This window comes from Ochotona princeps, chromosome 24 (assembly GCF_030435755.1).
Source record: "Ochotona princeps isolate mOchPri1 chromosome 24, mOchPri1.hap1, whole genome shotgun sequence".
NCBI classification, from domain to species: Eukaryota; Metazoa; Chordata; class Mammalia; order Lagomorpha; family Ochotonidae; genus Ochotona; species Ochotona princeps.
This window is the reverse complement of record NC_080855.1, coordinates 6,524,008-6,550,467: the sequence shown is the minus strand read 5'-3', so window position 1 is coordinate 6,550,467 and position 26,460 is coordinate 6,524,008. Positions and strand designations below refer to the sequence as shown.

Below are 26,460 nucleotides of genomic sequence, written 5' to 3'. Positions count from 1 at the left end.
ACCACCTGCGCAGGCCATCTGCTCAGATCACCTGCCCAGGGCACCTGCTCAGACCACCTATCCAGGGCGCCTGCTCAGACCACCTGCTCAGACCACCTGCCCAGACCACCTGCCCAGATCACCTGCCCAGACCACCTGCCCAGGGCACCTGCTCAGACCACCTGCTCAGACCACCTGCTCAGACCACCTGCCCAGATCACCTGCTCAGACCACCTGCTCAGATCACCTGCCCAGACCACCTGCCCAGACCACCTGCTCAGACCGCCTGCTCAGACCGCCTGCTCAGATCACCTGCCCAGGGCACCTGCTCAGACCACCTGCTCAGACCACCTGCCCAGACCACCTGCTCAGACCACCTGCTCAGATCACCTGCTCAGACCACCTGCTCAGATCACCTGCTCAGATCACCTGCTCAGACCACCTGCACAGACCACCTGCTCAGACCACCTGCCCAGGCCACCCAGACAGCCCTGGGTGTCAGGCACAGCGGCCCTGGTCACCAGGAGATGATAAATTGGGTGTGCTCTGTGGAAGTCCTACTCTCGCTGAGCCCCCTATTTGGTGGTGCCAGGAGGAGGCTGCAGCCCAAGTTAGGGTACCGGAGGCCAGCTCCAGCAGAGTTCAGAGCTCGCGAAGGGTGCTCGCAGTGGGCGATAAAGAAAGACACGGACACTGTCACTTGGTGCGTTCTCACAACAGCCCAAGAAAAAGGTGTCCTTTTTATTTACTCAGACACCTCACAAGCTTGTGCACAAACAACTAATTATTCTGTTTTTACTCCAAGACTAAGGGGGGCATGTACAGACATTTGGTCACTCCGTCTGCACTTCAGGGCTAAGCAGGTGCCCCTAAAGAGAATTCTGCAAAATACTGTATTCATATTCTTCAAAGCAAGCCATTATTCCTTCTTCAGCAGTAGCCATGGAGCGACAGCCAGGACTCCAAGGCCAAGGCACATGTGATCACCTGCTACTCAGTAATATATTCGTACCACATTTCTATTTCTACAATTTACCCATTATTTAATGGGAAAAATATGTTACAAGGGAAAAAACATAAAAATCCAAGACAAGAGTTTCACATGTTAAATCCCCCTACAACTATAGGCTCTAAAAGCCCATAAACAACCAATACTTAAAAGCATTTTTCTTTTTTTTTTTTAAAGATTTATTTTTATTACAGCCAGATATACACAGAGGAGGAGAGACAGAGAGGAAGATCTTCCGTCCCATGATTCACTCCCCAAGTGAGCCGCAACGGGCCGGTGCACGCCGATTCGATGCCAGGAGCCAGGAACCTCCTCTGGGTCTCCCACGCGGGTGCAGGGTCCCAAAGCAATGAGCCGTCCTCAACTGCTTTCCCAGGCCACAAGCAGGGAGCTGGATGGGAAGTGGAGCTGCCGGGATTAGAACTGGTGCCCACGTGGGATCCCGGCGTGTTCAAGGCAAGGACTTTAGCTGCTAGGCCACGCTGCCGGGCCCAAGCATTTTTCTTTAATAAAAGCATCCTTAATTCCTCCAGCCCAAAAATTATAAAAGTAGCTAGAACAGCTACATTTTCTACGCTCCAAAGAATTGCAAGGACAGGCTAGCCTCTAAGATCACAGTAACTGCATGTTTTGCCATAGCAGTCTCAGCTCATACTCCCATCACGTCCACTAGTGTGTAGGATTCTTTTTTTTTTTTTTTTAAAGATTTTATTATTACTGAAAAGCCGGATATACAGAGAGGAGGAGAGACAGAGAGGAAGATCTTCCATCCGATGATTCACTCCCCAAGTGAGCCGCAACGGGCCGGTACGCGCCAAACCGATGCCGGGACCAGGAACCTCTTCCAGGTCTCCCACACGGGTGCAGGGTCCCAAAGCTTTGGGCCGTCCTCGACTGCTTTCCCAGGCCACAAGCAGGGAGCTGGATGGGAAGTGGAGCTGCCGGGATTAGAACCGGCGCCCATATGGGATCCCGGGGCTTTCAAGGCGAGGACTTTAGCCGCTAGACCACGCCGCCGGGCCCTAGTGTGTAGGATTCTTATCAAGCCCTTTCCCAGAAGGCATGCCACATGTCTGGGCAGGATTTCGGGGTGATGGGTAGGCTCACAATAAGGTGTCCAGAAATGGCCTGGCCTTCATTGTGCTCCTGTGTGTAAAGGCCCACTCACCAAGACACCGTCAGCAGCATCAACTCCCAAGCTCACATCAGTTGCAAAGCCGTCTCACAGGGGCATGCACCAACGCCCCAACAGATTACAGGATTCCTAGTGGGTGCTTGAGTGTCCATGCCAAGGGGGTGAGACTGTGTCAAGGTGGTCGGAGAGAGAGCCGCCGGGCCCTGGAAGCTCCCTGGGCCCTGCCAACAGGGGAGCTGTTCTCTTCACACCTTCATGTCATCCGCACACACACTGCACGGCCCCAGCTTAGGGTTCCTTTGCTAGGTCCAAAACATCCCCGCTCTGCGGACAGACAAGTCCCACATGCTTGACCTAGGGGCCGAGTCTCACCTAACACAGTGGGATCTTGAGAAGGACCCCACTTGTTCCCCCACGCGGCTTTTACATTGTCCAAGTCACGTACAGCTCGTACGTGACTTCTTAGCTACATACTGCGTGTTCACCTAGCACAGATCAAATTACGCGAAGGACTGTGAGAGCCGACGATGGCTGGTCTGTTGCCCTCACCCGAGGCTCAGTTCTGTTTCTCCGGACGGTCTCCAAGAGCCATGCTGGCACCGCTGGGCAATGAGACACAGGCCTGCTCTCTGACGTCACGCCTGGCATGGCGTTAGTCTTAGAGCAGAGGCGATCCGTACGCGAGCACGTTAGCGGTTGGATGATCAATACTCAGTGACTACTGCTCTAAGGTTGCCTAGGGTTCCAACACCTTTTTATTTATTTATTTATTTATTTATTTTATTTTTATTACAAAGTCAGATATACTGAGAGGAGGAGAGATAGAGAGGAAGTGGAGCTGCAGGGATTAGAACCAGCTGCCACATGGGATCAAGGCGAGGACCTTAGCCACTAGGCCACGCTGCCGAGCCCTCCAACACCTTTTTAACACTGCCTTGTCCTGAAGCTACTTCATGCTAACTCATTAAGATCCTAATTAACCCTTATCATTACTTAAAACTACATTGACTACCCTAATCTTACACCTTCTTAAAAAAAACCCAAAGGATGTATTTGCCAAGCAGGGTTTCAGAGATCTTGGCATCTGCTGGTCTAGTATTGTAACGGTGAAACCGCCAGTTGCCCAGGCGCGGAGGGTACGGCTTCCTGCCTGTGGCCTGGGACCGCAGAAGAGACGGCCCAGGGCCTTGGGGCCCATCACCCGCGTGGGAGACCCGGAAGAGCTCCTGGCTCCTGGCTTCGGATCGCCTCAGCTCTGGCCATTGCAGTCACTTGGGGAGTGAATCATCAGACTGAAGATCTTCCTCTCTGTCTCTCCTCCTCACTATATATATCTGCCTTCCTAATAAAAATAAATCTTTAAAAACAAGAGATCCATCTTATGTCTGCTGGTTCACTCCCCAAGCAACCGCAACAGCTGGAGCCGGGCCACTAACCGAAGGAGAAACCAAACCGCAGCACAGCTCCAATGTTTTACCCAAACAGGGCTGCATCCGAGGCGAGCAGGGCCAGCAGAAGCAGCTCACCCCAGCAGCGGCAGTGTGCTCCTTTGCTTGCAGTACTGTGAAAAAAGGAGAAAAACAAAAACAAAAACAAAAACAAAGCACTTTTTTCTATAACCATGTCGATGCAGTTTTATGGATTTATCTGGAAAGCAGTTACATGCAGAGGGCTTCCATGTGTTCGTTCCCGCCCCCAATGGCTACAGCAGCCAGGGCGGGCCCCAGGAGCCGGCACCTGCCCAGGCACTTGTGGCGTCCTGCACGGCCTGCCCGGACCCGTCAGCAGGGGGCTGGAGCAGCTGGGACTCGAACCGGCGTCCCCGTGGACTGCGTCCATCACAACCGCCCCGTTTCCGGCTCCCAGCTGAAAGCTCCATTTAAGGGCGCAGAGGCAAAGCCCCGCCCCTCTGGCGCGAGCCCCGCCCACGCGGGGGCCACGCCCTCCACGGACCCGCCCCCAGGGCCCTCCCGGCAGCGTGAGCCCCGCCCCCCCGGCATGAGCCCCGCCCCCACTAGGCCCCGCCCCACCGTGTGGCCCCGCCCCTTCCCGGGTGCCACCTCCGGCACGTACCACTGCGCATCCTGGTGGGGGTGGAAGTCCGGAAAGACCCATTGGACGCGGCCCCGTCTCCGACCCTCCTTTCCAGACCCGAGCTCAGTGAACTGGCTTCGGCCTTCCGGACGTCTCGATAGGCCTCCGGGGCTCCGCAGGTCCCCACGCCCGCCGCCTCCGACCTGCGTCCCCTGCGGGCCGGGCAGATGGCCCATCCCAGGGCGTGGCCTGCGGCGGAGGGGCGGAGCGAGCGGCGGCGCGACGGAAGCGGGTGGAGGCGGCGGCGGAAGCGGGTCTGCTGAGGCGCGCGCTCCGTGCCGTGGGGACTGTCGCGGGCGGCAGGCGAGGCCAGCGGGCCGAGGGGACCGGCTACCGGAACGCGGCCCTCGCCGGGGACCGACCGGACACGGCAGACGCCAGGTCGCGCAGAGCCACGTGCGCTCCCGGGAAGGCTTCCCCGCCCTCCCCGTGCGCCTCCCGGGTCGGTGCTGCGGGGCTCTCGGGTGGGCAGGGCGCACCGGGGGCGCGGTGCTGCGGGGCGTTCGGGTGGACAGGGCACACCGGGGGCCGTTGTCCACGCCGCGCTGACCCTGGGCGTGGGTCTTGGGCGGGCGGCGTCCCCCGCGCACGTCGCCGACTCCCGCACAGCCCTTCCCGGCTGCAGGGCACAAGGTTGCGCCTCCCGGCTGGATTGCCCGGACTGGGCAGGGCGCACCGGGGACTCGTTGCCGGGGCCGCTCGGGTGGGCAAGGCGCACCGGGGACGCGGTGCCTGGGGCGCTCGGGTGGGCAGGGCACACCGGGGACGCGGTGCCGGGGGCGCTCGGGTGGGCAGGGCGCACCGTGGACGCGGTGCTGCGGGGCGCTCGGGTGGGCAGGGCGCACCGGGGACGCGGTGCCGGGGGCGCTCGGGTGGGCAAGGCGTACTGGGGACGCGGTGTCGGAGACGCTCGGGTGGGCAGGGCGCACCGGGGACGCGGTGTCGGAGACGCTCGGGTGGGCAGGGCGCACTGGAGATTCGGTGCCGGGGGCGCTCGGGTGGGCGGGCGCACCGGGAACTCGGTGCTGCGGGGTGCTCGAGCACTCGGGTGGGCAGGGCGTGTCCGGGGCGTTCGGGTAGGCAGGGCGCACCGGGGACTTGGGGCCGGCCGCAGGCGCTCGGGTGGGGTGGTGGCTTTCCTTGGCAGGGCGTACCAAGGAGTCCGGGTGCGGCGGGGTGCTCACGGCCGGGCCTTTCCTTGGCAGGGACCTCCGGCTCCTGAACCCAGCCTTGCCATGGACCCCGAGTGCTCCAAGCTCCTCCCCATGCTCTGCCGCGTCCTGGCCGACCGCAGGCAGCCGCTGGCTGAGGACGACACGTGCCTGGAGAAGCTGCTGGACTGGTTTAAGGCGCTCACGGAGACTGGTGAGGCTTGGCCTGCGTTCTGCCCCGCGTGCACAGGGCCCGGACACCCCAAAAGCGGCTCATGTGCTTGACAGGCCGAGAGACAGAGCTGGCCCCCCACTCTGGCGGGCCCAGCCCTGGCTGCTGCAGGCCACTGGACGGGGACCGGCCCGGGGCTCTGCCTGCTGGCCTAACAGCACTCTCCACAGCTGGGTTGCTGTCTGCTTTCTTGAGGCGACTGAGAGAAGAATGCACTTTCTACATTTATTTTCTGTTTTTATTTCCTGTACCTGTCTTGGTGGCTTCTGCTTTCTTGTTCTGCCCTTTGTTGAGTTGATAAAAGATTCTTAAAAGTTTTGGGGCCAGCATTGTGGTGAAGTGGGTAAAGCAGCTGCTGCCTGCAGCGCCAGCACCCCACAGGATCGGTCTCTGGGCTCTGTCCTGGTCTGGGATGGGCCACGTGTGCAGCCCCTGGCGCCCACGCGGGACAGCCAGGCGAAGCTCCTGGCCACAGTCCGGCCAGCCGTGGGGAGTGAAGTGACGGGTGGGGAAGCTCTCGTTTCTCCCCTGTAACTGACTTTCAAAGTCTGTCTTAAAAATGTATAATTTGTTTCTGGTTTTGAAGTTACGTGTTCTGTTTGATTCTCCTTAAAAATGTTGTGTGATGTATTTAACGTGCAAATTAAATTGAGAAAGCAAATTTAAACAGAGGCGAAGAGCTTGAGAGGGAGAGCGCGTGACTGTGGACTTCCAGGCATGCAGCGGCCTAGGTGGGGTGGTCAGGGCCGGTGTCCCGCGTGGGCCAGGATTTGGCCTCTGCCCAGGCCACAGGCTGTCCACTGAGGGGCTCGGGGCGGCCCTGTCCTGCAGAGTCCAGCCTGCAGCTGCTGAAGGAGCACCCGTGCCTGTTGGAGCTGCTGGCTCACGCGCTGGAAGCTCAGGACGTCAGCGCCAGGGTTCTGGCCTTCACCCTCCGCCTCACTGGGATGTTCGCAGCCCAGGAAGACTGTTTCCAGTTCCTGCAGGTGGGTCGCTCCGCCCTGGACCACCGGCTCCCCTCGCACCCTTCCCGTGGTACAGCCAGACTGGTCAGGTGACGGGGCGCTGAGCCAGCCTGGTTCTTGCCGCTCCGGTGTCCTGCCTTCCATCTCCCGTACCAGGCTTAGTGCCCTGCCCCGGGGTCCCTCTAGCCCCCGAGCCCCTCGTGGCTGCCTGCTTGGCAGCAGCAGACTCCAGGAGGCAGACTAAGAACCCCTCTGGCTGGGGGCCAGGCCTTCCAGAACTTTCTAGGGCCTTTCTGTTGCCTGAGTGCAGATCAGCACCATACCATGTATAGACCACACAGTAGTGTCTGTAAGATCATCTGTATCCAGAAACCCCAGGCCCAGAGTCTCCCTCTGTGGGCAGGGCCCCAGAGGCTGAGGCTTGGGCTCAGGAGGTGGACCCAGCAAGTGCCTTTTGTCTGAAACCTCGGTCTTCCCACGGCTGGCCCTGGCTCCCCTGCGAGTCCAGCCCCCGCACACTGCCGCCCTGAGGGTGGAAACCCACCTTTGCTCCCTCGGAAGCCCCCCTGAGCCCTCTTCTCTGCTTTCCAGCAAGGGAACTTGCTACTGAAGCTGTTCGGCGAAGCGGGGCCCCTGGGCCAGGTCGTCTGGATTGTGCCCGGCGTGCGCAGTGGCTGGGTGCAGGGCCTGCGCTCCCTGCTGTGCCACCCCAGCGCCCTGAACTTCCTGGCCGACTGCGGTGAGTGTGGCTGGGAACACGTCCTTGAGTGGGGTCCTGTGCCACCGTCAGCCCCCGGCCTCGGGTGGGCCCTGTGCCACGGTCAGCCCCCGGCCTCGGGTGGGCCCTGTGCCACGGTCAGCCCCCGGCCTCGGGTGGGCCCTGTGCCACGGTCAGCCCCTGGCCTCGGGTGGGCCCTGTGCCACCGTCAGCCCCCGGCCTCGGGTGGGCCCTGTGCCACCGTCAGCCCCCGGCCTCGGGTGGGCCCTGTGGCTCACAGTCAGCCACCCGGAGCGTCTGACGCTTTAGAAGAAGTCGAGCCATGGGCTGCCGCCTGGGCAAACTGACCTGCACAGCCATCCGCCACTGAGCGCTGTGTAGTTTGGGGGGGTCAGATGGAAGCTGGTGCCACATCCCGCCTTCTTACCAGCGACCCCATGTGCCCCTCCATAGGCGCCCTCGACACCGTCTTCTCCCTGCAGCGGGACCCCAGTCTGTTTGTGGCCTCGGCTGCCAGTCAGCTCCTGGCGCACATCCTGACCCTGTCCATGCAGGATGCGGACAAGGGGCACCCTGACGCGCAGGGCAGCGCCTGTGCCCCCACCTGTGCCCAGGAGATTGTCACCCACGTGGAGGCGTCTCTGTGCTCCGCGACCACCCCGCAGGCCACGCAGGCCCTGCACGTGCTGACGTCCACGATCACGCACTGCCACGAACCCTGGACGGAGGACTTTTGGAGGCGTCTGAGCCCCACCGTGGGCCACCTCCTCGAGGGGGACCCCGTGCCGGCCGCACCCTCTGTGGTGGAGCTGCTGCTCAGCGTGGCCCGGTCAGGTTCCTGGGGTGGCAGGTGGTGCCTGTGGGGGTGGCCAGGGCCCCGCGTCACTTCTTCGCTCGGGTTCCCCGCAGTTCCCCGGTGCTAAGCTGTGCTGCGTATGGCCCATGGGAGATGCTGGCCCGGGCACTGGGCCGCCTGAAGCCCTCACAGGCCTTGCCGCTGGCCCTGGGAATCCTGAAGCTACAGCGCTGGTATGTGGGGGCTGGAAGTGGCCTCAGCACCCAACCCCAAGGGCCTGGGGTTTGGGACAGAGAGGACATGGGGGGGTGAGCCCCGGGCCCAAACCTGAGGGCTGGGTCCCTAAGGCCCCCAGCAGGTGTGCTTGGGCACAGTGGACTGGGCCATGCAGGCCTGTCAGGCTGGCCCTCACCTTGTCCTCTGTCCTGTGCAGCGCCCCCCCCAAGCGTGCCAGGGGTATGGCCGCTGTGCGTGGCACCGGGTGGGGTGGGTTGAGACGGGGTGTGGGGCTCACCCCATGTTTTGTTTCCAGTCCACAGAGCCTGAGGACACAGGCCTTCGGGGTCCTCCTGCAGCCTCTGGCCTGCGTTCTGAAGGCCACGGGGCAGGCCCCTGGAACCCTAGGTAGGCTGGGGATCCAGCTGCGCTGGCAGCTGGCTGCGGTGCTCTACTCTGGTCACACTCTGAGTGGGTGTGACCTGGGGAGTAGGTGCCCACTCGCCCAACTTCTCTGGCTTGGCCTGCAGACATGCTGGACAGAGCCTCAGATGGCGCCATGACGGTGGACATGCTCCTGTCCTCCAAGTCGGCGTGCGCGGGGCTGCTGTGCCAGACCCTGGCACACCTGGAGGAGCTGCAGCTGCTGGTGGGTGTGGCCCAAGGGCACGTGGGGGGGCAGGGCCGGGGCGTCAGGCCTGTGACCCTCTGCTGTCCGCAGCCCCAGTGCCCTTGGCGCTGGCCGCAGGAGGCGCTGCAGAGTGCTGTGGTGACCATACTGCACCTGTGCGGGGGTTCCACCTCCCTGACCTCGAGCGTGGGGCGCCAGCTCTGCAGGACCCTGGCGGGCTGTGCGCGAGTGCAGCGCGCCGCCCTCGACTTCCTGGGCACTCTGGCTCATGGCACAGGTGAGCTGCCCTCAGCTGCCCTGGGGCTTGTGCTGCTCGGGCTGGGGCACTCACCCTGCCATGTCTGTCCAGGCCCCCCGGAGTCCGAAGCCCTGACCCAAGTGTTTGCTGTCCTCCTGGAGTGCCTGGAAAGCCACGACTCCAGCCCCATGGTATGCTGGCCACTCCCCTGCCCTGTAGGGGCTTCCAGAGGGGACCACAGCTGCACTGCCTCATGGGACCGTGCAGGCTGGTGGGCGCTGCCAGGGAGCTGGGTGGAGGTCTGAGCTGGAGGCGGCGTGGCGGGCAGGACGTGGCCACGATTCTGTGAGCACACTCCTGGCCTGTCCCGCAGGAAGCCTGGCTCCCTCCCCACTTGGGGCAGGTGGGTGGCTCTGCTCTCATGGCCACCTGCACCCTAGGTCCTGAAGAAGGCCTTCCAGGCCACACTCAAGTGGTTCCAGGGAGCTCCCAAGAGCCCTGGTGGCTGTGAGCTGGGCCCCCGCACCCTGCTGTTTCTGAAAGGTAATGGCAGTTCCTGGCAGGGCTCCCTGGGGTGGGGGCCCGGGCACCCCCTGACTGTACCCTCCCACCCAGAGCTGTTCCCTGCGCTGCGGAAGCGCCTGTGCAGCCCCTGCTGGGAGGTGAGGGACTCGGCCCTGGAGTTTCTGGTACAGCTGACCCGACTCTGGGCAGGTGAGTGGGGTCTGAGGGGCCAGGGTGCTGCCTGGGGTGAGGCGTTGGGCCCAGGCCCCTCCACAGCACCGCCCTCTCCCAGAGCAGGCCAAATTCTGCGCCGTACTGCTGGCCTCCGAGGTGCCCCAGCTTACCCGGCAGCTGCTCCGAGACCCTGAGAGCTACGTGCGAGCCAGTGCAGTGACTGCCGTGGGGCAGCTGTCCAAGCACGGCCTGCTGCCCACCGGAGCCAGCCCAGAGCCGCCAGAGGCCCAGGAGGTAAGAGGCCGTGGGCTCCCAGCCGGGCAGCCTTTGCTGCAGTCCAGATCCTGGGAGGAGGAATGGACTGGCCCGGAGCGGCTGCCCTCGGCCTGTGCACGCACTGCCTCCCCGACAGAAGAGAGGGTGGCTGGGTGCTGCCTGCAGCCCAGGCCGTGGGCCAGTGCTCCCATGCCCACCAACCTACCTCAGCTGTGCTCTGTCCCCAGGGCGTGCTGGACCAGCTCCTGCACATACTGTCTACGGACTCGGAGGGCTTCCCACGCAGGGCTGTCATGCAAGTCTTCACCGAGTGGCTGAGGGATGGCCACGCTGGTATGGCTTGGAACACAGAGCAGTTCATGATCGCCGTGTTCAAGGCGGTGAGCCGAGACCTGGACTGGGAGGTCCGGGTGCAGGGTCTGGAGCTGGCGCAAGTGTTTGTGGCTCAGACACTGGGCCAACCCGGCTCCTGCTGCCCGTACACGGTGGCCCTGCCCCAGGCGGTGCCCCCTGGCCCGTCGCCCACAGCCCTGCAGGTGCTGAGCCGGGTGCGGCTCCTGGACTTCGCCCTGAGTGCCTTGTTGGACTGCGACCGCCCTGTGGCACAGAAGGCCTGTGACCTCCTCCTGTTTCTCAGGGACAAGAGTGGCCCCTTAAGGGTGCCCGTGGGCAGTGCTGACCTGGCTTCCGCGGACGCAGCCCTAAGGAGGTGGCGGGAGGGCGAGCAGAGCCAGGTGCTGGGGGATGTGGCACCCGCAGTGGTGCTGGCCGTCCTGGGCGCCGTGGACCTGCAGGGCTTCCAGAGCAGGCTGGCCAAGAGCAGTGACCACTTGGAGCGCAGCCCCCAGTCCCTCCTGCAGGACATGCTGGCCACCGTGGACGTCCTGCGGGGGCATGAGGCTGACTGCTACTGAGCCGGGCGGCTGCAGCACCCAAGTTCACGTGCTGGCATTCTCTGGGCCCTGACCTGTGTCCTGTGTGCCAAGCATTGTGAGGGCCTGTGGTCAAGCTCCCAGGCACAAACCTATGCTGGCAGTGCCATGTCCTCGGGTTGCCGCGCCCGGGCCCCACATGTCCCCGCTTGTTTGCCCCTCCTCAACCTCTGTGGCCCCACATAAACCTTGCTTGTGCTGTTTGTGGTTTTGACATTATTTGGGTTTAAAGGCAGAGTTAGAAGTGGGGAGCCTGATGGGAACCGCCAGGACTTGAACCTGGGTCTTTACGGGATGCCAGCACTGCAGGTGGCGCTTGGCACCAGCCCGTTTACACAGCCCTGTTACAGTTTGAAGACGCCATTGCATTGGCAGGGATGTGAGGTGCTTGCGTATCTCTTTGAACATTTTTAAGAATACTGTTTTGGAAGAATTTCAGAGAGGCAGAGAGTCCTCAGGCTCCCAGTTCACTCCCCAGATGGCCACCATGGCCACAGCTGGGCAGGGCTGAGGCCCGTGTTCTAAGCTGCTTCCAGGTCTCTCACATGGGTGCAGAGGTCCAAGGAGTGACCCATCTACGCTGATTCCCAGGCACAGTAGCAGGGAGCTGGATGGGAAGTGGAGCGGCTGGGACTGTGGGTACCAGCATGCCGGGGTTAGCAGGTTTAAGTGCTGTGCCACCACGCCAGCCCCCTTCAGAAACCTGGGGCCGTGGCTGTAGAGTGCAGCGGGCGCGTCACATCTGGACCTGGGACTGCTTGGACGTGCAGGGAGCCGAGTTCCCTGGTTGCTTATCTGTACCAATTGGGTGCCCGAGTGATCTTGCCCCTCTTCCTGTCTCGGTGCGTCACCCAGACTGATGGACAGACACGTCCAGGAGTAAATCCCACCTTCCCACACGTGGAGGCGCTGTCCGTGGAGGGAGTCAGACGCCAGCTGTGAAGAACCTGGCACTGGAGGCGCTGGGGGAGAGAGTGGACCAGACTGGCTGGTGATGGGCTCTGGGGGTGACGCCGGGATCGCGGGCAGTGAGAGAGCTCAGGTCTCGGCACATGTTATGTTAGCGCTTCTGTGAGGCTGGGGGGAAGGTTCATACAGCCCCATGGCAGGGCACTGGCCAGATGTGGCACAGGACAGCAGCAGGTGTGTGGCGCCCTGGGCCACAGCCCGTCGGGCCCACATGGTGGGCCTGAGCCTCTTCACCAATGCCAGTTCCCTGCTGATGTACCTGGCAAGTTTCTGGGCCCCTGCACCCCCGTGGGTATCCAGCTGGGGCTCCTGACTTCAGCCTGGCTGGCCCTGGGGAGTGAACTGTGCACAGCAGGTCTGTCTGTCGAGTAGAGCTCTGCTCACACCTGCTGGGATGGCTGGTCCCAGGCGGTGACGGAGCCCTGCCCACCGCCACTGCAGGATGCCGCAGCATGGGGTCGGGGTCGGCCCCACTGTCCGTTGGCCAGGCAGTGGGTGGAGGTGTCGGGCGCGCACCTGTGCGTGTGAGGGAGGAGGGACCAACCAGAGCAGGTGAGCTGCACGGATGGCTGGAACTCCCTGGAGCTGAGGGTGGTACGGCGGGGTAGGCATTCGGTAAAGGTGCAGGCTTGGTGGGCGGGGAGCCCACCTAGGAGAGTGGTAGCAGTGAGGATGGGCACGTTAGATGGCTGGTGACTGCCACATGGCAGAGTGCACCTGTTCTGAGAGGTTCTGCATTTAGGAGGCCATGGCATTTGTGTCTGTCATGTGTGGCGTGGCCGCTCACATGCTCTGTGGCCAGCTGTGGGTTTTGGGGTCCCAGGCCGGGCTCTGAGTGAAGCAGAGTCCCAGCTTCCAGTCTGACCATGTGACCTGGACAGACCACCCCCTGCCCGATGTGTGCACCCTTGACCTGACAGCCCCACTGGGAAGGCATCCCTCACACTGGGGTCCATAGTGCTTGCCATGGAAGCACCGCCGCTTCTGAGCTACTGTAGCTTCCCTCAGTGCCCTGGGGGCCTGGCTCCCATCCCCACTTTGGCATCCTGGGCCATGTCCTGCAGGCCTCTGCCTCGGCCTGAGGAGCAGCCTGCAGGTCCCTCTCTGCTCAGGGCTGGACCCGGGCGAGCCCAGCACTACCAGAGGCTGGCCAGCAAGCCCAGTACAAGGACAGCCCCACCGCATGTTCTGCGCGTTGTGGGCAAATCCAGGGGAGGGAATGCCAGAGGTGTGGCAAGGGCGTGCTGCATGGCCTGTGAGAGTGGGGCTGTTGGGGTGAGTGCTGGGGTCCGTGCAGTGCGTGTGGCTGGCACCGAGGTGGAAGAGAACAGCTCCCCTGCTTGGCAGGGCCCGGGGGAGCTTCCAGCTGTTCAGCAGGGCCTGACGGATGTCTCTCCGACCACCTTTTTGCATGGACACTCAAGCACCCCACTAAGAATTCTGTAATCTATTGAGGCATCGTTTGCCCCTGTGAGATGGCTTTTGCCACCAACGTGAGCTTTTGAGTTAATGTTATTGATAATGTCTTGGTGAGTGGGCCTTTGACAATTTACACACAGGAGCACAGTTAAGCCCATGCCATTTCTGGACACCTTATTGGGTACTTAACCATCGCCTCAGAATTTGGCCCAGACATGTAGCACTCCTTCTGGGAAAGGGCTTGATACTATCCTAAATATTAATGCGAGTGATGGGAGTGAGGGCTGAAACTGCTATGGCAATAATATAGTTATTGTTATCTCAGAGGCCAGCCTGTCTTTGCAGTTTTTTGGAGCATAGAAAATGTAACTGTTTTAGCTGCTTTTATAATTTTTAGCTAGAGGAATTAAGGATGCTTTTATTAAGGAAATATGCTTTTGATTATTGTCTCATTGTTTATGGGGTTGTAGAGTCTGTAGTTGTAGGGGGATTTAATATTTGAAATTTCTGTCTTGGATTTTAGGTTTTTTCCCTTGTAACCTATTTTCCCATTAAATAATGGGTAAATTGTAGAAGTAGAAATGTGGTGGGAATGTACTACTGAATAGCAGGTAATCGCATGTGCCTTGGCCTTGGAGTCCTGGCTGTCGCTCCATGGCTACTGCTGAAGAAGCAATAATGGCTTGCTTTGAAGAATATGAATACAGTATTTTGCAGAATTCTCTTTAGGGGCACCTGCTTAGCCCTGAAGTGCAGACGGAGTGACCAAATGTCTGTACATGCCCCCTTAGTCTTGAAGTAAAAATAGAATAATTAGTTGTTTGTGTAGAAGCTTGTGAGGTGTCTGAGTAAATAAAAAGGACAGCTTTTTCTTGGGCTGTTGTGAGAACGCACCAAGTGACAGTGTCCGTGTCTTTATCGCCCACTGCGAGCACCCTTCCCGAGCTCCGAACTTGGCTGGAGCTGGCCTCCGGCAGGTGAGCCCTAGAGAAAGGGGTGCAAAGGCCGCGGTAGGGCTGGCAGCTGCCAGGGCCTGGTGCTCCTGTGGGGTGCTGGGCCTGCAGTGGCCAAGTCAGGGTTGAGGCTCTGAACACTGAGTCCTCAGAACCGCAGGCGATGGCCAAGCCTGGAACCCAGGGAAGGCCAGGTGAAGGCTCTACCCACAGGGGACAGCCCTGCAGCTGGGCCAGGAGGCGGGGGTGACAGGCAGTGCAGCCACACACAGGAGCAGGGCGGCTGGGCTCTGCCTTCATCCTTCATCGGCGAGAGAGCAGAGGGCAGTGGGCACCACAGGCCAGCTGGGCAGGCCAGCAGGGCATCCTGCTCCTGGGCTGCTGCCAGGCTCATATTTGTGGTTAGGCCAGGTGGTCTGTGTCCTGCAACTTCTCAACCAGGGCAAACCTGTACGCCAGGACAGGTACTCCACCCAGGCTGTACCAGGAAGGGTGCTCCCCCAGGACGGGTGCTCTTCCTAGCCTGTACCAGGAATGGTGCTCCACCCAGGCTGTACCAGGAAAGGTGCTCCCCCAGGATGGGTACCCAGCCATGCCTCAGTTTCCTGGCCTGTAAAGTGGCCGTGGGCCTCGACATTGCTAGGGTGGGGGAAAGCAGGAAACTTCCCTCCCCCAGCCTGTCCCTGCAGCCGCTGTGCCTCCCAGTCTGTGTTCTGCCTCAGAGATGAAAGCCCCACCCGAGCAGATGCACGCCCACTGTGTCGGTCACCACGGGATGCTGGCACGGTAGTCTAGAGCTTGGCTGCCTCGATCTCCCCCTGCCTCGATCTTAGCAGCCCCCAGCACTGCCCACCACGCCCTGGCCGGGCACCTCCCCAATTCCGGTCCTCCCTGGCAGCTCCTGGACAAGTGTGAGAATCCATGAGCCCTGAGGGCATCCCCTGACGCCAAGCTGGAGGAGAAAGAGGTCTGCTATGGGGTGCGCAGTGGGGCCTGGGGGTCCCGGGCTGTGGGGTGCGCAGTGGGGCCTGGGGTCCTGGGTTGTGGGGTGCGCAGTGGGGCCTGGGGGCCTCGAGCTGTGGGGTGCACAGTGGGGTCTTGGGGTCCCGGGCTGTGGGGTGCGCAGTGGGGCCCTGGGCTGTGGGGTGCGCAGTGGGGTCTTGGGGTCCTGGGCTGTGGGGTGCGCAGTGGGGCCTGGGGTCCTGGGCTGTGGGGTGCGCAGTGGGGCCTGGTGGCCTCGAGCTGTGGGGTGCGCAGTGGGGTCCTGGACTGTGGGGTGCGCAGTGGGGTCTGAGGGTCCCAAGCTCTGGGGTGCGCAGTTGGGCCTGGGGTCCTGGGCTGTGGGGTGTGCAGTGGTTACTGGGGTCCTGGGCTGTGGGGTCTGCATTGGGGTCTTGGGGTCCCAAGCTCTGGGGTGTGCAGTGGGGCCTGGGGTCCTGGGCTGTGGGGTGCGCAGTGGGGCCTGGGGCCCTGGGCTGTGGGGTGCACAGTGGGGTCTGGGGGTCCCAGGCTCTGGGGTGCGCAGTGGGGCCCCAGGCTGTGGGGTGGGCAGTGGAGCCTGGGGGTCCCGAGCTATGGGGTGCGCAGTGGGGTCCTGGACTATGGGGTCTGCATTGGGGTCTGGGGGTCCTGGGCTGTGGGGTGCACAGTGGGGCCTGGGGGTCCCAGGCTCTGGGGTGCGCAGTGGGGCCCCGGGCTGTGGGGTGGGCAGTGGAGCCTGGGGGTCCCGAGCTATGGGGTGCGCAGTGGGGTCCTGGACTGTGGGGTCTGCATTGAGGTCTGGGGGTCTTGGGCTATGGGGTGCGAAGTGGGGCCTGGGGGCCTGGCCTGTGGGGTACGCAGTGGGGTCTGGGGGTCCTGGCCTGTGGGGTGCGCAGTGGGGCCTGGGGTCCTGGGCTGTGGGGTGTGCAGTGGGAACTGGGGGTCTCAGGCTATGGGGTACGCAGTGGGGCCCTGGGCTGTGGCGGCAGGCAGAACTGTTCCGGTTTGTGCACTGCGTCTCCTGGCTCCCACTGTACAGGTGCAGCTGCCGCCTTCTGTTCTTGGCTCCCATCGCTGCCTCAGACAGTCAGCTGGCATGCTAGCCTCCATCTTAGACAGTGAGCGCTCTGCTTCTCAGCCTATCAGAATGGATGTTGGCAGGTGTGGCCAATCAGGGAGCCGTTGCCGGGTAGATTGTTCCTTCGGAGGACAGCTCCATGACCTGGCACTGCAGTTACACTGTGCTCCCAGCAGGGGTCGGCGGAGGGTGATGGGGCTGAGCCGATGGGAAGGTCGGGTCCAGCTTGGGTCCAGCTTGCGCTGTGTCCCCGGGCTCGGCCAGCTCACCTGTTCCTTCATGCCTGTCTCCTCTGGGCCAGGCCTGGTCACCCAGCTGCTCTGCCGTGTGTGTGTGTCCTGAGGCTGGCCCTGGCAGGGACGAGTCTGTGGGCCCCTTTGTCACATGTCTGCCCACTGGAGTGGCTGTGGAAGCCCAGCACAGGATGGCCTGCCCTGCACCTGCGCCCAGCCTTTGGCTTGTCCTCGGCTGTGACAGGAGGGAACAGGCCAAGGCCTCTGCCCAAGTGCCAGGGCTGGAGCTCCTGAAGAGAGGCTCAGGCTCCCCAGGGAGGTGGGGCAGGCAGTGGCACAGGACTGCCAACCCCCGCTTCCTGCCCTTCCACTGTGGCAGCCGGGTGGGGTGCAGCTTCCAAGGCCAGGGAGGGGGCCGGGGCTGTGGAGGCACGAGCCGACCTGAGGACCCGACCCAACACCCTTTGGGCTCCCAGCTCCTCAGCTGTGTTACAGGTGCAGTGGCTCTCTGAGGTCTGTTGAGTGACTCACTGAGCACAGAGGGTACAAGCAGCTTGGGATGGGGGTGTCCCTGGTGGGAGCTGCAACCCTGCTGTCCCACCCTCCCTCCCGGAAGCCCTCCCAGCCCTCCGTGGCTCCCATCAGAGCCAAGAAGGGTCGCCATGGAAACCACTTGGCAGCGCCGACTGGCGAAGGCAGCCAGCAGCGGCTCACACTGTCGTGCCCCAGCACCCGTTGGACTGACGTGGCAGGAGCATGCCTGGACGAGGGGGGCACGAGCGTGGGGGAGCAAGGGCTTGGGTGTGTGCGAGAGCACGTGGGCGTGGGGACACAGGCTGTGTGTGCTGGGGGCTGTGTGGCCAGCAGCCAGTGCTCAGCCGCTGTGGCTTAGCACTCACTGTGTGCGCATGCTGGGCACAGACTTGGCACTGGCAGGGATGAAACCGAGGTGCCTCGGCTGCCTGTGCACACCGAGAGACTGCTGACCAGGTAACCCTAAGTGTGGACGGGAGTGCATGGCAGGAGGGCTTCTGGGAGGAGGCAGCTGTTGGGTCTGGAGCCTAAATGTGTGTGAGGGGGAGGCGGGGGTGCTCCAGGTGGGAGAGGGTGGCGGCCAGCATGCATACATGTAGCCCCCAGTGAGGCTGGGGCTCCACGCCAAGGCGGACACCCAGCTAGGGGTGGGGAGCAGGAGGAGTGCCTTCCAGGGGGTGCAGGTCTAGGGCCTCAGACTCCTGGTCCCCCCAGGAGGAACGGGGCTGAGAGGGTTACGGATGGCACTGCCTGCAGCCCGGGGCTGGTTCCTGGTGTCCCTCCTGGGGTGCTGCTGGGTCTGAGCCTCTTCCTCCACCCAGGCTGGGCAGGGTGCACACCCAGTCAGCAGGCCCTTCGGGGAGCCTCAAAGCCCCTAACCTCCAGGGATCCTAGTCCCCAGGGTCAGCCTGGCTGGTCTCAGCTGCCTGTGGGCTGTAGCTGCAGGCCCCGTGTGACCCAGCTGTTCACCGCCTGGTGCTTGCTGCTCCCGGACCCAGGTCTCCCCTGCTGGCTACAGCAGTCAGGTGCAGTGGGGTAGGCTTGAGCTGGGCACCCAGCCAGAGCCTCCCGAGTCCCTGGCTGCCTCCAAGGTGGGCAGGTCGGCTGGTGCCGGCTGCCTGGTGCAAGGGCGCGCTCCTCACGCTCGTGTGTGGCTCCCAAGCCACGTCTGTGTGTCAGACACACCTGCCAGGCAGGGAGGGTGGATCTGTTCTAGCTAAGGGTGCACACATTTGGCATGGGGAGCCCCTCATGGTCTCCCCCAGACCAGGAAGCTCCAGGGAGAGGGGGCTGAGGGAGACAGTGTGGGCGAGATGGGTGAGCTGCCCCTCGGGGGACCCTGCCCGCCTCTCCCAGCCCCCACCCTGGGGCGCAGTACGAGGTGTTGAGCCTCCTGGAGGGAACAAAGGCCCTCAGAGCCAGGACCCCAGCTGAATACTAAGTCCCTTGGCTCAAAGGCAGCCTCAGAGGCCAGAGTGGGCCGCTGGGCAGTGGCCAGGGTGCCCAGGCTAGCAGAGAGCCCCCGTCATGCCAAGGGGCCTCTGTTGCTTGCCCTGGCCTCCACAGGGGTGGCAGGTGGACCTATATTGGGGGGGATTGAAAGACTGCTCCCAGCAGGGCCAGAGGGTGCAGGGGGTGGGGAGTCCTGCCCGCCAGCCCCAGCCCCGGCCCCCACCCAGTACTGCACGCGTTCACCTACCACATGTTTCTTTTCTGTTTTTTTTTTTTTTAAGATTTATTTATTTGTTGAAAGGCAGAATTACAGAGACAGAGCCGGAGAGATCTGTCAGCCAGTGCACTCCTCAGGTGGCCCCCACAGCTGGCACTGAGCCCATCTGAAGCCAGGAGCTGCTGCTGGGTCGCCCACGTGGGTGCAGGGGCTCCTGGCACCTCTGCCATCTGACCCCCCAGCCTTGTGCTCACTATCCAGGGTCACCGTGCTGGCCCTGGGGACAGGCCCCTGCCTGGCATTGCAGGAGCATGCCATCTGGCACTGGTAGAGGGAGCCTGGCACCTGGAGCTGGGGACGGGGCTCACCTGTGTCTGCAGCCAGTGGGGCTGCTCCAGGGCCCCTCCCCTGCTGTGCAGGGGTGGAGAGGGGCGTGTCCTTGCAGGGGGGCTCAGGCGCAGGGAGAAGGGCTGTGCAGCCTCCGTGTCTGTCCATGCCCCTCTCAGGCCTCCCTGAGACCCCAGGCCTCTGTCCCCACCCCCTCCACCCTGCCCCCTCTCACATGCACCTGTCCCACCCAGATAAGGCCCCGCGAGGCTGGATCAGTAAGACCCGAGACCTGCCTAAGCTGCCCACCCAGGACACTGCTGGCCATGGCGGGCTGGAGCGGTCCCTATGTGCTGGGCTGGTTCCACAAGGGCCTGGAAGGTTGTAGGGCCCACCTCGGCAGCGACAGGGATGGGTCCAAGCAGCAGACGCTGCCCCAGGGGAGCCTGGTTTGCCTCCTGACTTCAGGCTAGGTGCCAGTACCCTCATTCATCTCCTGGTACCCATCTTGGTCACCTAAACTGGGGGCATGACCTGTGGAGGGGGTGCAGGCAATGCCAGCCTCAGGACCTCAGGTGGGGCTGGTGACTCTTGGCCACGGCACTGCCCCGGGACCTTGGGGTGGGCAGTCTGGTGGCTAGAGACTTGGGGCCACTGTAGTTGAGCTGGGTGGGGAGGAGGAAGGCGGCCCCAGCTACAGGCACAGTGTGGGGGCTTGCTACTTCCTCCTGCGCCTTGCACAGCCTCCCGCGGGAGGCACAGCCCCTTTGGTACACAGAGGGCATGGGGACCATCAGTTGGTTCCTAAGGGACCTGATTGTGGGTGAGGCCTGATTGGGGCAGGGCACCTCTTCATCCTCCCAGAGCCTGGCAGGTGCCCGGTGCCCTGACCTTGGGCCATGCTCTGGCCAGCATGCGCTTGGTCATCTGGTGGGGTGGGGGCCCGGCTCCATCTGGCAGCACCATCTGCGGCGCGCCCTGAAGCCGGGCCCTCCCCGATCATGTTCACGCCTCCACCCAGGAGCGTGGCAGGACAGCTCGGCCCACCTCGCCCACCTGCGCCGAGTTCACCTCTCCACCCCGTCCCGCTCGCCCGCGCGTTTTTGGAAGCGGCAGGTGAGCTCTGCGCATGTGGTGGCGCGGCAAGGGGCAGGGGCACAGGACGCTCCCTCCGGGACTGCTACCTCGGCCTGGGGCTCGCGTTGCGCCTGGACCTCCTCAACTTCTGGGGCCTCGCAGGAGCACAGGGCTGCGAGGTAGGGCGCTTGGAGCGCGGACTGACTGCAGGCAGAGTCACGCCCCTGTGTGAGGGCGGCGGGAAGGTCCGGGAGAGACGTTCTCCTGGGAGGGCGCATCTCCTGGAGCCCCAGCCCATGGGTGTCGGCTGAGAACCCCGGGACCTAGAGGAGGCGAGGCACACTCCCGGCCAGGTCCTCTCCTGGCCCAGTGCGGGAAGGAAGCCATCCCGGGTGGAGATGGACTCAAGGGAGAGTGGGAAGCTGCAGACCAGGTGGGACTTGGAGGTCCATGCACGCTGGAGCTGAGAGGTTTTCAAAGCGTTTGCAAAGCATTTCAGAAATGGCTACCCTGCCCCTGGGGCCGGGGTCTCAGCGGTCAGGTGGCAGAGAGCTCTCTCTGGGGCTGTGTGGGCAGGCTGACCTTGATTCCCGGCTGGCCTGGGTTGGAGCGGTGGCCCCTCCCTCTCCGCCCCGGTACAGCAGAGCCGGGTTGGGGAGCAGGCTGCTGGGGGGACACCTGCCCTTACCTCTGGCACCAGCTTGGATCCTGCCCAGCTGTGTGACCGGGCTGAGTGACAGCAGTGCTTAGGCGGACTAGGCGGCTGGGCCAGGTGGGGCGTGGCCACGGGCTCCTGCCGGAGGACCCCACTGTAGGAGGGACCGCGGCAGGGAGAGGGGTGGCTGGGCGTGGGGACAGAGGTTTGACTCCTGATGTGGCTGCAGGGCAGACATGGTGGGTGGGGGGGCTCTCCGTACCTGGTGCCCAGCTTGGAGCCAGGGAGATCTACGCAGGGGTGCTGGGGACACTGCTTCTGGAAGGCTCCGTTTCCTCAGGCCTGAGCCATTCCTGGGCTTCAGCTGCTGTGCCTACTCGCTTTGAGGGTGGGCAGGTGGCATAGCCGTGCCTGCTGGGAGGACGCCTGGGTGCAGCGGGTCTGGGAGCAGGAGGCTCCAGGTTTGCCTCCCAACCCCAGTGTGTGGTGAGCATGCGGGGGTTCTGGATGCCATGGCCAGCAGGGGGCTTGGAGAGGGGTCCTGAGATGGCCGGTGTCTCGTCTCCTCAGATCTGGTCTGCTCTCAGCCCCCCTCATCCACACATGCCCTCTGACCCCTGGGAAGCTTGCTCGCTGGGGCCCTTCCTGCGGCCCTCGCCTGGGCTTCGCAGTCAAGACCAAGTGTGGTGGCACTGCCATGAAGTTTCCATTATAAAAATCTCAGAGTTGGGGCACTGGCGAGAAGACCCCCTAACCCTGGGTAGGGGGTGAGGAGAGGGTGGGAGACCCCTGGCAGGTGACTGCTTCCCCAGCCTCTGTGTCTGGGGCTGGCGGAGGTGCCAGATGGAGTGGATGTGGCCCTAAGGTGCCTGGTCAGGGCCCTGGGCCTACGCCTGGCACAGGTGTCTGTCCCTCTGTCTCCTGTGCCCTGGGGAGGTCCCTGGAGCCCAGCACTGGCCGGATGCTGGCGAGTGGCCTGGCATCAGGATTGCCATGGCGGCCGCTCTGTGGCTGGCCCCCAGGACGGGAAGGAGGGTGTGTGTGCCAGGCTGCAGTGGGCTTCAGTTGCCTGGCACCCCTGCTTCCCGCGGGTGGTATTGTGCTCATCGTCAGGGTGAACTGAGGCCTCTGCTGGTGTTAAGGGAACTGGGGTGCCTGCAGGGACTCTGCCTCCCCAACCACCTGGCCGGGAGTGCAGGCTGGCCCCCTTGGCCGTGCCCTGAGCCCTGCCCTCTGCTCGCCCGTGCTGGGGTCCTGGTGCAGGCCCCGTGGCCCTGCTCGGTCTCCTCCTGGAAATGTCCCCGCTTGCCCCCGCTGAGCACTCCAGCAGCCCCATCTCCCTGCTTCTGGGCGCCCCTGCCACCCCCTCCCACAGATTATGTGCCCGCCCACCTGCAGGTGCCATGGCTCTGTGAGAAGGCCCAGCCATGGTCTGACGGAAGGTTCCAGAAGGCAGGCATGTTCCATGGGCAGCGGCAGGACCTCCCGCCATGCTGCAGCACAGACCAGCTCAGGAGCTGAGCTTTGGGCCCCGGGCCCTGAAGGACGCTCTGCTGTCCCAGGATGTGGCGCTGCAGCGGCTCTATGCCACCGCCTTCTCTCCGGCTGAGCGGCTCTTCCTGGCCGAGGCCTACAACCCCCGCAGGATGCTCTTCGGCACGCCGCTGGTGCACTCGGCCTTCAACTGGCCGCTGAGCCGCCCCGAGGCCCCTGAGGACTTCAAGACCTTCCACGCGGCACTAGGCCAGAGGTGGCCGGGCCTGGCCCGCAGGCACATCTACCTGCAGCCCATAGGTAAGGACGGTCACCATGGTGAGGGGACACTCAGAGCTGGCACCCTCCAGGCCTGTACAGCCCCTCTGTGCCCATAGGCTGGGCTCTTGGGGACAAGGGACGGACTTCAGTGCACTGGCCCACGCTGACCCTGTTGTCCCTGGGGACCAGCACATGTCCCCTGCGTGCTGTGCAGCTCTGCCCCTCAGGCCCTGCCCCCTGCCCCCTACTAACTGCCCGGGTCAGAGTGTGGGCTGCTCCGGGTCCTGCTTGCTTAACTTCTTGGGGGCGGCTGCGCCCACTCTCCCACAGGCTCCTGGCCCATGTCTGTTCAGTCCTGCTCCTGGCTGCCCCTGCTGGCCGCCTGCCCCCAGGTGATGCCCCTCCGCAGTCTCCCCTGCTCTGCCCCCAGGTCTGGGCGAGGGCTCGGCGGGCTGCCCCCTGCTGGATGACCTGCGCAGGTGTGCCGACGCCTTCTTCCCAGGCCTGCAGGTCAGGTGCCTGCCCCCGGTGGCTGCCACCTCCATCCGCTGCGCCTCGCGCCCGGGCAGGACTTGGCCGGCCCCCAGCTGCACACAGGTGAGGTCCGGGCTCGGGGAGGAGACCCCTCAGGCCCTGTGGGTCACTGGGAGTGTCGGTGGTCCCGAGAAGGCGCTGGGCTGGCCCTGGGGCCCGCTGCCTCCAACCTCCCGGGCAGGGGGTGGCAGCCTGTCTCCCCCAGTCTCCCTTTTCACTGTTCTTACTTTAGTCTGTTTGTTATCTTCTGGTTGACTGACTGTATCTCTAGTTGCAGCTAAAGTGCTTTTTAAAAAAATGATGACTACATCTTTTTAAAACTAGGTTTATGTTTGAGAGGCAGAGCCCTCCTATCCACCAGTTGCAATGGCCAGTGCTGTACCAGATCCAAAGCCAGGAGCAGCTTCCGGGTCCCTCACATGGCTGCAGGGTCCCAAGGCTTTGGGCCATCCTTGACTGCTTTCCCAGGCCACAGGCAGGGAGCTGGAGGGGACTCGATCCGGCATATTCACTGTAGATGCTGGCATTGCAGACGGTGGTACAGCCTGCTGTGCCACAACGCCAGCCTCTATGCTGAGCCTGGAGCACGGCTATCCCAGCAGCTCGCACCCACCGCTCACCCGCTCCCTCCGTCACTGGGCCTGCCAGCCTTGTCCAGGGCAGAGCTTCCCACAGGCACCCCCACAGGTGCCCGCTCCCCGGGTGAGCTGGTACAATTCTCCCAGACTTGTTCCTGCATCCCTGGGCTGTGGTGGAGGCGTCCACACAGCCGGGGAGAGCCGAGGACTTGCCCAGTGTTTGGAGGGGCTGCAAGGTCTGACACGCTGCTTCCCCCTGCGCCGTGAGCACCCCGTGAATCCCTCAGCTTCTCTGGGATAGGCCAAGAGCCTTCCCAGCCCAGCCGTGCTGCCCCCTGCTGGCCAGCGCTGGCCTTTCTGCTCAGCTGCACCCAACCTGAAGTGTGTAGGCTGGCCGGGGCTGCAGGCTGCCCTGAGCCCACCACCCCTTGCTGCAGACGGCATCCTGGCCTTCCTGAAGATCAGCAAGCCGGAGGACGCGCTGTGCGTGCTGGGCCTCACGCTGGCTGACCTGTACCCCCACGAGAGCTGGAGGTTCACCTTCAGCAAGTTCCTGCCGGGCCACGGTGAGCGGCACCCCCTGCCGGCTCCAGGGCTGCTACTGACTGAGACCTTCTCTGCCTCTCCCCAGAGGTGGGCGTCTGCAGCTTTGCCCATTTCTCCAGGGAGCACCTGCGGGTAGGGCCCGAGTTGGTTCTGGCAGAGGCGGAGGCGGCTGCTGGTCAGGACGGAGGTCCAGCCCCAGGCTTCAGTGCCCTGGGCCTGGTGCAGTGCTGCAAGGTGGGTGCAGGGTCAGGCTGATGTGGCCCCGCGTGGGCACGTACGGGCTCAGGGGCCCCGTGTGTTGGCCGAGGCCACGGAACCGGAAGCTGCAGGGTGGGGGTCTCAGTGCCCAGCCCCCTCTCCAGCAGGGCTGCCCTCTCCCTCAGGTCGCCTGCCATGAGCTCTGCCACCTGCTGGGCCTGGGGAACTGCCGCTGGCTGCGCTGCCTCATGCAGGGGGCACTGAGCCTGGACCTCTGCCCCACCTGCCTGCGCAAGCTGCAGCACATCCTGGGCTTCAGGCTCCTCGACAGGTACAAGGTGAGTGGGGCTGGCCGGGAGTGCGCAGGGACCCAGCAGTGCCGTGGGTGTGCCCGGGGCCGCCGAGTGCACACCAGGCCTGTGTGGGCTGGCCGGGAGTGCGCAGGGACCCAGCAGTGCCGTGGGTGTGCCCGGGGCCGCCGAGTGCACACCAGGCCTGTGTGGGCTGGCCGGGAGTGCGCAGGGACCCAGCAGTGCCGTGGGTGTGCCCGGGGCCGCCGAGTGCACACCAGGCCTGTGTGGGCTGGCTGCAAACACACAGGGACCCAGCAGTGCCGTGGGTGTGCCCGGGGCCGCCGAGTGCACACCAGGCCCGTGTGGGCTGGCTGCAAACGCACAGGGACCCAGCAGTGGGGCACGGCACCCAGGCTCCTGGGGCTGACCAGGCCCACGCGGGCCAGCTGGAGGCATGTGCCCTGGGCCTCTGGCGCTAGGCCAGGTTCCTTGCCTGCAGGTGCCTGGGCACTGCCCTCTGTGTTGTTTTGGGGGCCAGCAACCTAAGCCCCCAGCTCTCCCGGGTACTGGGAAGGAAGAGGGCATTCTGTCCACGGGGTCGGCACGAGGCAATATAGTAAGAAGCACTTTGGAACTGGGTCTTTGATGATTAATTTGTATTTGAAAGGCCCAGTGAGGAGGAGAGACATCTATGTTCCAGCCGCCGGTTCTTCCCCAGCAGGCTGCAGTGGCTGGAGCTGCGCAGGCCCAAGGACAACTTCTGGGTTTCCCACGTGGGTGGAGGGAGCCAGGCACTTGGCCGCCCTCCTTGGATCTCTGATCACTAGCAGGGAGCTGAATCGGATTTGAATGGGCACCTGTATGGGATGCCAGCTCCCTGGCAGAGGCTTGTACCCCACTACTCCACTTGTAACCCCCTGGAATTGGGGGTTCTCAGTAGTCTTTACGGTAACATTGTAATTGTGAGGCATTTAGAAAGGGCTTCCATCTGGGCCTGGTGCAATGGCTGAATCCCTGCTTTGCAAGCGCTGGGATCCTAGCCAGCTCTCTGCTTGTGGCCTGGGAAAGCAGTCAAGGACGGCCCAAAGCCTTGGGACCCTGCACCTGCCTGGGAGACCCGGAAGGGGCTCCTGGCTTCGGATTGGCCATTTTATTGTGGCCAGCTGGGGAGTGAGCCAGTGGATGAAAGGTCTGTCTCTGCCTTTCCAATAAAAATAAATCAGTATTCCATCTGCCAGTTCACTCTACAAGTAGCTGCCAGGCTGAAGCCAGGAAGTTCAGGTCGTCCTTGCTGGAGCAGCCAGCGCTCTATGGATGGATGCTGGCAGATTAACGCACCATGCCACCAGGCAAGCCTCGTGTAATTCATGGGGTCTTAAGGAGAACCCCAGGCATTGAAACTGAACTTTCTGTGACCCACCAAGTGCCTGCAAGGCGAATGGTATCTGGCCGCACCACAGCTGGAGTCCTGGGGGCTGTCTTTCTCCCCTAGAGACTGCACGCCTGGACCTGGGCGGTGGCTGAGAGCTGGCCTGGCCAGGAGGCGTCCGTGGCCTTCAGCACCGACTGAGGCGTGTGTTGTGAGAGTGACTCAGAACCGGCCAGCAGCTC

At 63.1% G+C, this 26,460-nt stretch overlaps 2 protein-coding genes across 2 annotated transcripts; both read left to right on the top strand.

Moving 5' to 3' along the window:
• Window positions 1–5,390: 5,390 nt before the first annotated feature.
• BRAT1 (BRCA1 associated ATM activator 1) lies at window positions 5,391–11,036 on the top strand. Its single transcript, XM_004598124.2, has 13 exons — window positions 5,391–5,582; window positions 6,432–6,586; window positions 7,157–7,304; window positions 7,737–8,112; window positions 8,193–8,312; window positions 8,612–8,703; window positions 8,826–8,944; window positions 9,017–9,203; window positions 9,276–9,355; window positions 9,605–9,707; window positions 9,780–9,878; window positions 9,961–10,136; window positions 10,346–11,036. The coding sequence occupies exons 1-13, from the start codon at window positions 5,453–5,455 to the stop codon at window positions 11,030–11,032; spliced, it is 2,472 nt and encodes an 823-aa protein (XP_004598181.2). The 5' UTR covers window positions 5,391–5,452; the 3' UTR covers window positions 11,033–11,036.
• An 11,061-nt stretch (window positions 11,037–22,097) lies between these two features.
• On the top strand, window positions 22,098–26,460 carry AMZ1 (archaelysin family metallopeptidase 1). The gene is given in 6 exon segments (XM_058680755.1): window positions 22,098–22,739; window positions 23,131–23,280; window positions 23,283–23,297; window positions 24,250–24,378; window positions 24,742–24,894; window positions 26,342–26,460. Coding segments are annotated over 6 exon segments (783 nt in total). The 5' UTR covers window positions 22,098–22,435; the 3' UTR covers window positions 26,374–26,460.

Coding starts and splice junctions, on each gene's coding strand:
- BRAT1 (XM_004598124.2), top strand. CDS start 5,453: ATGGACCCCGAGTGCTCCAAGCTCCTCCCCATGCTCTGCCGCGTCCTG. Junction 7,305..7,736: donor GAACTTCCTGGCCGACTGCG/GTGAGTGTGGCT, acceptor GCCCCTCCATAG/GCGCCCTCGACACCGTCTTC. Junction 8,704..8,825: donor GCAGGCCCCTGGAACCCTAG/GTAGGCTGGGGA, acceptor CTTGGCCTGCAG/ACATGCTGGACAGAGCCTCA.